The following is an 11,708-nucleotide window of genomic DNA, read 5'->3' as shown; positions in this document are numbered from 1 at the left end:
TAATATATAATTTCAAAAAAAATTGTAGTTCTAATATATAACCAACATGATGGTATTTAATTATTTATTATAATCATTATTAACAGGTTGACAAGTGTTACCAATTATTTTTGTCACTAAATAATCTTCTAAACTTTTTTATAATAATTTATTAAACCTCTTACATCATTTCTTACATTCCTCTAACTACAAAGTACCGTAAAATCACCACCATTTCTTTCTCAATATACATCCACCTCTTCCTCCCAACTTCTATTTATTGGAAGGACGGAAACCAACATTTTTTTTAGGTTAGTTAGAGTCGAACACATGACCCAACATTTTTTTTAGGTTAGTTAGAGTCGAACACATGACCTGCGACAACAAAGAATAAATCCTTCACACAACTTACACATATATACAGAAGTGCTAAATTTAATATAATTATTTCATCATAAAAGCGCACAGATGATCCAGCAATTACTCCATCTTGAACCCATGCTTAAACAACCGATAACATCCTAGGAAGATTAATAACACAAATAAATGTAATTTTGTTTGATGTTAGGAGAGATTTACAACAGTACAAGTTCAGTCTTCTTCAGGAGAACTGTCAGGTAGATCAGTCTCAGTTTCCTGAGGCTTTTCTTCTTCAATTCCCTCTGATTGTGTTCCCAGCTCTCGACTCGTGTAACTCGATTCTCCTTCTTCAACAATTCTCTCTGATAGTGTTCCCGGCTCTTGACTACTATAACTCGATTCTTCATCACTGTCACTCAAGTCACTTTCTCCTTTGTAATTCTGTCTTATGTAGTCGTTCAAGTCTTGAAAATCTTCTTCACTGCACCGGTCGCTAGAAACACGTACAAAAGGTGTGTTTGTTTTTGAGGAACTGAAATATTCTATCTGAGGACACTTAATAAGCATAAAAATTTTCAATTTGGGCATACTGAAAACATAGCTCGAAGTGCAGCTAAAACTTTTGAGGTTTGGCAAATATTTAAGAGTAATTGATGAGAGTTGAGCAGACTCGATACTCTTACCATCTATCTCAGAAGTTTCCTCATCCCCAACCTCCTCAACAATGCGTTCCAACAATTCACAGTAAGATACGTGTAATATTTCAAGTTGTCGGATTTCTTGAAACACCGAGCACGTGAATAAAACAGAGAATCCACAGTTTACAATTCTCACATTCTCTAAAGCCGGCATATAGCACTCGTAAGTTGCACCAAAGAAAAAACTTTTGAATGTTGGTAACCCTTGAAGATGAACCAGAGAAAGTCGATCAAGTGTGATGATCTTGTCACTCGTAGCTAAACTCTCATCCCTACTTGCATCCTCAAAGATGCCTTCCAACAATTCACAATTATATACTCTTAATTCTTCAAGTTGTCTGAAATTTGTGAAGACAGCCCGTGTAAAAAGAGTACTTGATAATCCGCTGTCACGAACTAGCATGCTCTTTATAGATGGCATATGGAACTCAAAATTTGCACCATGAAAAAAACTTTTGAGATCAGGCAAGTATGCAAGAACAAGTGATGAGAGTCGAAGGAGTCTGAATGCCACCTGCAGACACCAATATGATGTCAACTTGGCTATAACAAAGGTGGCAGGAATTTCATATACTTACCAACACATGAATATGTAAATAAAAATAAAAGCAAGAAGTCGTGAACACTAACCAAGAGCTTGAATCAGTATATGTTCAAATTGAGTCATTTAGCAATAGAAATATATACCTTGCAAGTATTAGCTTTCCTGCTCTGATAACACAAAAAGCTCGTCAAACTTGGCAAATTAACCAGCCTTAGTATTGTCAACTGAGGGAACAGTATGCCATATGAATCAGAAGTTTCATCCTTTACATTCTCAACAATGTGTTCCAACAATCTGCAGTCAACTACTTCTAATTCATAGAGTTGTTGGAAATCTGGGAAGACAGAACACCTGAAAAGAGTAGAGAGTCCACAATTAACAACTTTCACTCTCACTAAAGCCATCAGATTGCCCTCATAATTTGCACTGTTGAAGATACTTTTGAGCTTTGGTAAATTTTCAAGATGAAGCAGTGAGAGTCGAGAGAGTGTGATAGTCCTGTCACTGATATCAGATGTTTCATTGCCCCTTGCATCCTCAAAGATGCCTTCCAACAATTCGCAATCGAATACTTCTAATGTTTGAAGTTCTTTGAGATTCCTCAAGACAGAGCACTTAAGAAGAGTATCAGAAATTCCACATGAACGAACTAATACGTTAGTTAAAACTGGCATATGGAACTCATAATTTGCACCATGGAAAAAACATTTGAGGTTTGGCAATCTTGCAAGGTGAACTGATGTGAGTTGAGAGAGTGTAATAATCTTGTCACAAGATTCATCACCCCTTGGATCCTTAACAATGTTCTCCAACAATTCACAATTCCTTACTTCTAAATAATTGAGTTGGAAATTTCTGAACATAGAAAACGTAAAAAGAGTTGAGAGTCCACAGTCAATAACTTTCATCACCTTTAAAGCAGGCATATGGAACTTGAAATTTGCATTGTGCAAAAAACTTCTGAGGTTTGGCAAATTTTCAAACATGACTATTGTGAGTTGTGAGAGAGTGATAATCTTGTCGTAAATCTCATCGCCCCGTAGATCCTCAACAATGTTCTCCAACAATTCACAATTCCTTACTTCTAAATTTTGTAGTTGGAAATTTTTGAACATAGAGAACGTGAATAGAGTTGAGAGTCCACATTCAGTAACTTCTACCATCTTTAAAGCAGGTACATGGAACTTGAAATTTGCCCCATGAAAAAGCCTTCTAAGATTAGGCAAGCGGTGAAGAGAAATCGACGAGAGTTGAGGGAGTCTGAATGGAACCTACAGAAGTCCATGCGACGTCAACTTGGCAATAACAAAAGTTGCAGGTAGTGCTAAAAAATTATTCAAATACTCCTTAATAATAGAAGGATCACCTTATAAGCAACTTCGAAAAATGTATGTATTTTTCACCTTATAATCAACCTAAAAGCTTAGCTAAATTGCCCTATTTAATAGTTGAAATAAGTAGTGTATACAAGTTCTGAGGTATTTATTTGACTATAATGACACCTTTTTTTTTTGCCAAATATATAATGACACTTTACTAACCATATTCTAAATTTTTCGCCATATTTTAAGTGATCAGTCACCCTAATATACCATACTCCAGTTACAAATAGTGCAGTATAGATAGTATAGACTGCACCTACCAGGCAAGTATTAGCTTTCCCACTTTGGTAACACCAGAAGCTCGTCAAACTTGGCAAATGAACAAGCTCTAGATCTGTTAACTCAAGGAACAGTGCGTCATCTGTGATTACTTGTTCACCTGCCTCGTTAAAAATCTGTCTCAGCTCCTCACAATTTTTTACCCTCAATTCCTTAAGGTGCGAAAGATCACTGCCAACAGAATGTGGAAACATGGTTTTCAAGCTGTTGCATTCTTCAATTTTTATATATTCCAGATTAGTTAGCCTGTGCAACATGGGATGCGGGATCAAAATTTCAAGTTTGTCACAGCTGTGTACACGAAGATTATTTAATTTGCATAAGGAGGTTGATATGGTGTCATTGCAGCAGTGTTTTCCCCATATAGCACTTAAATCTCGCAAAGATTTAAATTCCAACTTTTCCAAGGAAGGGAATGCAACCTGCAACATATACCAAAAGAAAAAGATTACAAACGAGCTCTGGATTTGGTCTTTAAAAAAAAAAAATGGGCAGAGAATACTATGTTCATCTTATAACATCTGATGTGTATTCTAAAAAAATTAAAATAATTTAAAATAACTTTTGTATACTAGAGTAAGGGAAGCCTACCTTTGGATGGTCCATTAAACCTGAATGCATGAAATTCTTCTCAGCATAGAAGCCTGCTAGTCTAGGCATATTTGATATCTTCAGCGATTTCAGTTTTGAGAAATTTATGATTTCTCCATCACTTGGGCCAACTTCATTCACTATGATGGCTTCCATAGATTCACAATGTTCTACAATGAACTCTTGCAGTTGTACCAGACCTTTTGCAATGTTGTTGCAGAACAGGTACTTCAATTTAGAGCAGGCACTAATTTCTAAACTGGTAAGTTTGGAGAAACATGTCGACGGTTGAAGACTATACTGAATCTCATCCTGCGCTAGATGCCTCATTTTGTGGCATCCATAAAGGTACAGTTCTCTCAATTTGTCAAATGCTCTTCTGTGGCCCTCGCGAATTCTATTCATTTCAACATCGCTGTTCAATATTCTCACTACTTCAGCCCTTGCGATCAAACCTTCCCAGGGTTTCGAATGATTATCAAGCAACTCAATCGACCTTGACAATGGAACTCTCTCCTCTCGTGTTGAATAATCAAATTTATATGCTTTATTCCTCATTAGCCACCCTACAAATATATCGTATCTATCTATATTTGAAAGAATATTTGTATCTTGAAAAGTAATGTCATCATAGAAATGAAAACGTAAACTTGTCAATCGAGTCAATTTACTGATCTCCGTCACGATGGACTCCATTTTATATTCTTCACAGTCAATGACGAAACCATTTGGTATATGTAAATCTTTGAGACTGGATAGACTAGATATGGCATTTGACACCATAACCAACTGAGGTTCATGTTGTTGGATCTTTAGCATTTGAAGATATTTAAGGTTTGCGAAATCCAGTGGACTTGGGAGATCACAATGACAAATACAAAGGGTTTTGAGGCTCCTGGGGAAGAGACTAACATTTGTCTTCCTTATGTCACACTTTAATAAAGTAAGTGTCTCGAGATTGCCCAAGGGTTGAAGAGAGAACTGCTCCAAAGAAATGTTCACACATTCTAGCATCAGAAAACTGAGATTCAGAAACATATTGAAGAAGCAACCTGTGAATTGTTGTCGATAGCAGTTGCCATATATCCATAAGGTATGCAGATCTGGGCATACCAGATCCTCATTGAATTGAATATCATTAGTCTCCACATCTAAACGTAAGAACTTTCGAGTACAATAATTGGCATTAGAAGGCAAGTACCCTGAGTTGCATGTAACTTGTAAAAATGCGTATTTTGAATCTGTGAAAGCTATGGATCTTGCTACATCTCTGATGATGTCATGGACTTTAATATAATTCTCTTCTTCAGAGTCGAGCAACAAAGAAGATGTCTTGAGATGGTGAACCATTGCAACTATTCTCGATTCTTCGTCGGGTATAAGGTGCGAGCTTGTTGCCAACTGGATCAGCATCTTCATACGGATGTTCGCATCTTCAGGAAAAAAGGAGCAGAGAAAAAGACATGACCTGGCATCATCATGTTTTAAGTTATCAATACTTAATTTGATACATGCATATACTTGTGGTTCTACTCCAACAATGTTTTCAAATTTGCCTCTCTTGAGTTGATTGTATGCATCCTCCCACAAATCATGAGGCTTGTCTTTCAGTGCTTTGCCAACTGCATGAATGAGTAATGGTAATTGACCACACTCATTACACACTTTTTGTACCAGGGATTCATCCTGCAGAGAGTTAATTGTATCAGGACCAACAGTATTCTTGAACAGATACAAACCTTCATCTAGACTCAAGGTTTTAACCTCCACAGGATGCTCGCACTTGTTAATCAAGCATGCATCTTTTGCTCGAGATGTCAAGAGGATTTTAGAACCCTTGGAACTACTACCATTGCCAAATGAAGTTCCAATGATATCGTATAAGGGAATCTCCCTCCATACGTCGTCTAATATAAGGAGAATTTTACCCCCATTCCTTAAACTCTCTTCCAGCTGAGAAGCTCTTTGTTCCACATCTTCCCATTCCAGTTTGCAATCAAGACGGGCTGCGATCTGGTCTTGTAAATTTGCTTTGTTCAACTTTTCACTGCCCACGCTTACTCGTACCACCTTGTTGAAAATTTTCTCCTTCATGGTGTCTTCCCAAATTTTTTCCATCATTCGAGTTTTGCCAACTCCTGGCATTCCATAGATGCCATGGATCAGAGAACTATCATCGGTTACCAGCATATCCCACAGCTTCCCATAAGCATCTTTTCTGGATTGAAACTCCTCAAATGTGGTACCAGATTTTGGCATATTCTGAACCAGCGGAAGGTGTGCAATCTCTCCACCTAGCAAATCCCTTCCAGAGACAGCGAGTTTAGTTACAGTCTTGCCCTTCTTTGCTGCATTCCTGCCCTGTTGAAAACGAGAGACCGGATTGGGAATTGGCAGACTCTGGATGCAGGTGCACGAAGGTGAAAACTGTTCGTCACTCTTCTGGATCTCTTCCACACTGTTTTGCCATTTCAATACATAGTCTTCGATTATTTTGCCATTATCTTTTTCTTCATTAACTTTCCTGGACATCTTGTCCTTCTCGATATTAAGTTTCTCAGTTTCGGAACTGAGTTCATCAACAAGAGCCTTGTAGCAGAACAAATACCGCAAACCACGAAACACTGCATCAACTGTATTATCAGATATTCTTTCCACAAATTTTCCTACGAATGGAATGTCAGCTAGACCAACCATGATTGGATTGCAAAAAAAAGAAACGGATGGATATCTGGTTGCTACTACTGCAACAAATGAAGAGCAGCTGGTAGAAGGAAAAAGATCAGGAAGAGGAATTACAGAGAGAAGGAAGCAAAAAGAGCAAGTAGCTAAACAAAACCAATAGCTGAATCAGTTGCATGTCAACTGGTAAAACTGTTAAACCTTATGTATAAAACTGGAATACTATATTTTTCACAGATGTTCAAATTTATCTTTATTTACACGGTTTCATTCCTAGCCTAAATCAGAATTCAAAGAACCGAATTAAAGAAGGAATATTTCATTTCTATCCTACCATTTTTTTTCGTATCTCATTATACCAAAAACAATTGTAAATTAGTGATTTCGCTAGGTATGATCTAGTGCAAAAACAAATAATTAATCAGTCAATATGATATCAGATGATTTATTGCTTAAAAAGGTTTCGAATTAATACAACCACATTTGAGCTCCAGCTTAATCCGACTCTAATCACCAGCAAGGCACAATAGTGTTCACTTATTCTGAGTTGTTCGAGTTGACAACTACCTGCAAGACACCATGGTGTACTGATTCAGAACTTTAAGTACAAACTCGTAACAATAAATACACACCGTAACAATAATAGTGTAAACCAGAAGGTGATTAATTTCTCCACTTGTCTAGCTACCAAACAACATTTACGAACACAGATGCAGAATAAGTTTACGGGTAGTGTTGAGTTTTGAAGACTTACAAAGTAGCTTGTTTGATTTTCTTTACTCTTGGTATTCTAAAAGTCCCCAAAACCCTGATTAATTCTTAAAAAAAAAAAATCACCGACTCACCGATTCCACTCTAATTTGACTAAGAATCATCGATTTATTCAAAAATTATCCCATAAATCCTCTATAAATACTAAATTGACAGGTTAACCGATTAGTTCTGTGATTCTTGATTTCTACAATTATGCTTGGACTATAGCAAATACATAGCTAGGTAGACTTTACAAGTGGCTTGCTTATACAGCATGTTAGCAACATATATTTTCTTTGTCCCTCTCGTTTCTTTACACTATTTTTTATTCCTCGACACGTATTTTAAGGTGCATATGATATAAAAGATAGTTTCATAATATATTTTTTGAAATAAAAAATTAGATAGTAAATATTTATTCAGAAAAAAAAATTCAAAATAGTTTATTAAACTATATTTTATGAGAGCATTACAATGCGTGCCGAGCCTCCGTCCTCCAATTTAAACAATTTAGGGGGACAGAGGGAGCACTGAATAAGCATTGCTACTTTGCTAGTACATAGAGAACTTGTATCGAACACATGAAAGGTTACCTGTCAGGAAGAAAATGCATTCTGAAATGTGAGTTGTTCATAGTTGGAATTGAAGACACGACACTGTAGTAGGCCATTTATTTCTTCACTTGTCTAGCTACCAAACAATCTTGTGATCCAGAAGAAGATCACGGGTGATAATCATGGAAGACTTTGCAAGTAACTTGCTTGATTCCAAACGTGGGTGGTCAACCTCACTTGATCTGTAACCCACTCTTCGCAATATTGCCTCAATTCATTCGGACATGATTCCAGTAGAAATTTTTGTTTCAATTCATAACGTAAATCGCAAAAATAATATGAATTTGCCGATATGGCCTCGCCGCCTAAGAGTGTTTAAACTTAAAACTGTGTATCAGAGCATCTCCGACAACGGTGTGTTTGGCTATAATCGTTACATTTTGCTTCAATGGTATTGGATATAATAGAGTATCGTAAAAAGCGTATTAAGTGGCCGATTAAGCGGCCGCCTAAGCAGAATCGGCCATAAAGCGCTTTGATTTTGTACTAAGCGGGAGATTAAGCGTTTTTGAAAATTAAGCGGACAACTAAGCGGATTAAGTGGTAATTAAGCGGTCAGAATGATGTTGACTTGCTAATTTAAAAAAAAAATATTTTTAAAAAATTAATTTTTTTAATAATATAACTATTATTATATTATAAAATTAAAAAAATATATTTTATCAAAAATATTAAAAATGCATATTCTTAACTGAACATAATATTATTTTCAAATATATTAATATTATAACTAAATATTTAATTATATTTAATTAATCCGCTTATTGACCCGCTTAAAATTCCGCTTAAGCGTCCGCTTTACCGCTTAAGCACTAGAAGGTCATCCAATCGCTTAGAACCGATTTGCGCTTTTCACAACACTGATAACAGTTTATATGGTAATAAATGAGGTGCAATCTTACTACAGATTTATTACAGACCTACAGAGATTTGACAAATTTAGTCATCCATCGAAGGTTGGCTAAATTTATAGACAACAGCTTGGTTGGAGTTGAGTTTTTCGAGTTGTTGGCTAAATTTTTTTTATTTTAAATATGTCGATTCACTTTTTAGCCAAAAGCTTTCGATGATCGGAGATACTCTTGATAAGTCGGTTTTTAAAGCCGCGTGGATCAGTATTAATTTAAAGTAGGTTGAGGATTTGCATGAGTAGTAATGAAGATGTTATTGGACACGTACATTTAATTTAAAGTAGGTTGAGGATTTGTATGAGTATTAAAGCAACGCTGAAATAGTGAGGCATTACTTGCCATACTTGGTCAAGGGAGCAAGAGTTGAAGAACCAGTGAGATTTCTGCTACACAATTTATGTCACATGGCAATTATTTCTTGATAGGAGTACATTTTATATCCAATGTTTTATAGATCTCGATTTTTGATTTTTTTTTTTAATTTATTATACAATTTCTGATTAAAAATTATTTTTTCGATTTATCGATTAAATTCTGATTCAACTAAAAACACCTGATCTAATATCAAAAAAATATCAATAAATCCTAAATTGGTCTGTCAACCTATTCCAATTTTTAGAATAGTGATTACATCCATACATATATAAACTCATATAAAAATAGAGACTTAATGTTTTGTTTTTTTTTTTTGCAAAAAAAAAAATGGCTCATAAACAGTTTCACAAGTCCCTTATTTCTGGGAGTATAACAGTATTTGATAGAAGTCCATGAAATTTTAAATTTAAAGTACCACATTCACCACACTAGCATTGACCAGATCAATTGCTCAATGCACATAAATATTCATTATTTGATTTATCTGCTCTATATGAGTGCTGCCATTTGCTAAGTTTTCAAACAAGAAACAACAAAAAAAACAAATTCCATGATGGCTTTCGATATTGTTCTTGAGCTTGTGCTCATCCCTCTGTCCCTGTTAATCTTTCTCTACTTTGGTGTGATGTGGAGATGCAGCACCTCTTTGTTAACCAATTGGCCCTTGGTGGGAATGCTGCCTAGCGCGCTTAAGAATGCTCACAGAGTGCACGACTTTGCTACATGCATTCTCCAGAAAAGCCACCAGACGTTTCAGTTCATCGGGCCTAGTCTGGCTAACATGAATTTGCTTGTTACTTGTGATCCTGATAACATCAACTACATTCTGAGCAAGAATTTCAAGAATTACCCGAAAGGCCCCGAGTTCAGCAAGATTTTTGATATACTTGGAGAGGGGATGTTTAGTTCTGATGGGCCTCTTTGGGAGGCTCATCATAAAATTACCATGTCACTTTTCAGTCATGCAGAGTTTGATCAGATTTTGCAAATGCAGGCCAGGGGAAAAGTGGAGAAAGGGCTGATTTCGCTGCTTGATCACGCGTCTAAACGTAAAATTGAGGTGGATCTGCATGACATATTTCAGAGGCTCAATTTTGATATTATTTGTTCCTTGCTTTTAGACCATGGTCCTCAGACTCAGAGCCTCTCCCTTGATTTGCCTCATATGCCTATCCATACAGGTATCGTAAATGTTCAAGAAGCGGTGTTTTATAGACATGTGTTTCCTGAAACCATCTGGAAGCTGCAAAGTTGGATGGGATTTGGGAAAGAAAAGAGTCTAAGCAAAGCTTGGGAAGACATTGATGAATTCATATATCAATGCATATCCAGGAAGCGTCTGTCTCTGTCTGCAGCGGAGGATAATAAACTCGATCTCTTAAAAGCTTACATGGAATTTGCTTATAAGGAAAAGCCTAAAAATCCTGAAAATTTTTTAAGGGACACTCTGTTTAGTCTACTACTTGGTGGGAGAGATACCACCAGTATAGCTCTTTCTTGGTTCTTTTGGCTACTCTCAAAAAACCCTTTGGTGGAGTCCAAGATTTTAGAAGAGATCAAAACAAATTTGCATATAAAAGAAGTAAAAAGTTGGATGCTATTTAACAAAAGGGGAGAGTTGCAGAAACTGGTCTATCTGCACGGAGCTTTGTGCGAGGCTTTAAGACTCTACCCTTCCCTTCCTCTGAATCACAAGTCTCCAGCACACCCGGACATTCTTCCAAGTGGCCATCGCGTGGAGAAGGACTCAAAAATCATATTGTGTTTCTATGCCATGGGAAGAATGGAGAGCATATGGGGAAAAGATTGTTTGGAGTTCAAGCCCGAGAGATGGATAACTGAACGAGGAGGCCTTAAGCATCAGCCTTCACACAAGTTTATCGCTTTTAATGCAGGGCCTAGGCTCTGTTTAGGGAGGGAAATGGCGTTTACTGTAATGAAGATCATCGCGACGACAGTCATACATGATTACACCATTCAGGTGGTTGAAAATCATCCGGTTGTCCCAAGTGATTCTGTGGTTCTGGACATGAAATATGGCTTAAAAGTCAGGGTATGCAGAAGAAATGCATGCATGCCTGGTTCTCTAGAATGAAGAGAGTGGTTCATATATTTCAAATCAGTTGTTGCATAGTTGTCTGTATTTCAAATAATTTGTAATGGAACACATGGCTATATATGGTGCCTTGCCTTTGTAATAATACGATTCAGCTGCTTTCGATTCTTATAAAACTTACTTTTCCAAGTGATGCACAATTTGTTCATAGATATTGAATCTACAGTTTGCATCTGAAAAAAGCTGATTTCATTAGGTGAAGTCATAACATCAAATTACAAAGGTGGCCTTAATATATATCTGCATTGGCATAGTATATATACTTTCCGATCCATACCGGTCCAAGATTCAACAAATGTTTTACATATATATATCACATTGGTATAAATGACCAAGAATAAAATCAATTATGATCAATATGTACATTCCTATACCTTTTAGGTGTTCTCTCAGGTAATTTATACTTGATTAATTTGTAGAGTGT

General features: G+C 36.4%; 2 protein-coding genes across 4 annotated transcripts; one reads left to right on the top strand and one right to left on the bottom strand.

The window, feature by feature from the left end:
- Positions 1–398: 398 nt before the first annotated feature.
- Positions 399–8,283, bottom strand: LOC108210500 (disease resistance protein At4g27190). Of its 3 annotated transcripts, XM_064090718.1 has the most exons (6): positions 7,862–8,283; positions 4,505–6,597; positions 3,834–4,399; positions 3,224–3,664; positions 1,725–2,852; positions 399–1,551 (listed from the first exon to the last, which is right to left on the bottom strand). In XM_064090718.1, the coding sequence occupies exons 1-6, from the start codon at positions 7,936–7,938 to the stop codon at positions 571–573; spliced, it is 5,286 nt and encodes a 1,761-aa protein (XP_063946788.1). In that variant the 5' UTR covers positions 7,939–8,283; the 3' UTR covers positions 399–570. The 3 variants fall into 3 exon arrangements, with proteins under 3 accessions (XP_063946788.1, XP_063946787.1, XP_017237309.1); XM_064090717.1 differs by having other exon boundaries at positions 3,834–6,597; XM_017381820.2 differs by having other exon boundaries at positions 3,834–7,082; positions 7,862–8,282.
- A 1,273-nt stretch (positions 8,284–9,556) lies between these two features.
- On the top strand, positions 9,557–11,353 carry LOC108213299 (alkane hydroxylase MAH1-like). Its single transcript, XM_017385079.2, has one exon. The coding sequence runs from the start codon at positions 9,719–9,721 to the stop codon at positions 11,261–11,263; it is 1,545 nt and encodes a 514-aa protein (XP_017240568.1). The 5' UTR covers positions 9,557–9,718; the 3' UTR covers positions 11,264–11,353.
- The last annotated feature ends 355 nt before the right edge of the window (positions 11,354–11,708 follow it).

Source organism: Daucus carota, chromosome 3, assembly GCF_001625215.2.
Source record: "Daucus carota subsp. sativus chromosome 3, DH1 v3.0, whole genome shotgun sequence".
Lineage (NCBI taxonomy): Eukaryota > Viridiplantae > Streptophyta > Magnoliopsida > Apiales > Apiaceae > Daucus > Daucus carota.
Note: the sequence above shows the minus strand (reverse complement) of the source record. Positions and strands in the feature narration are given on the sequence as shown.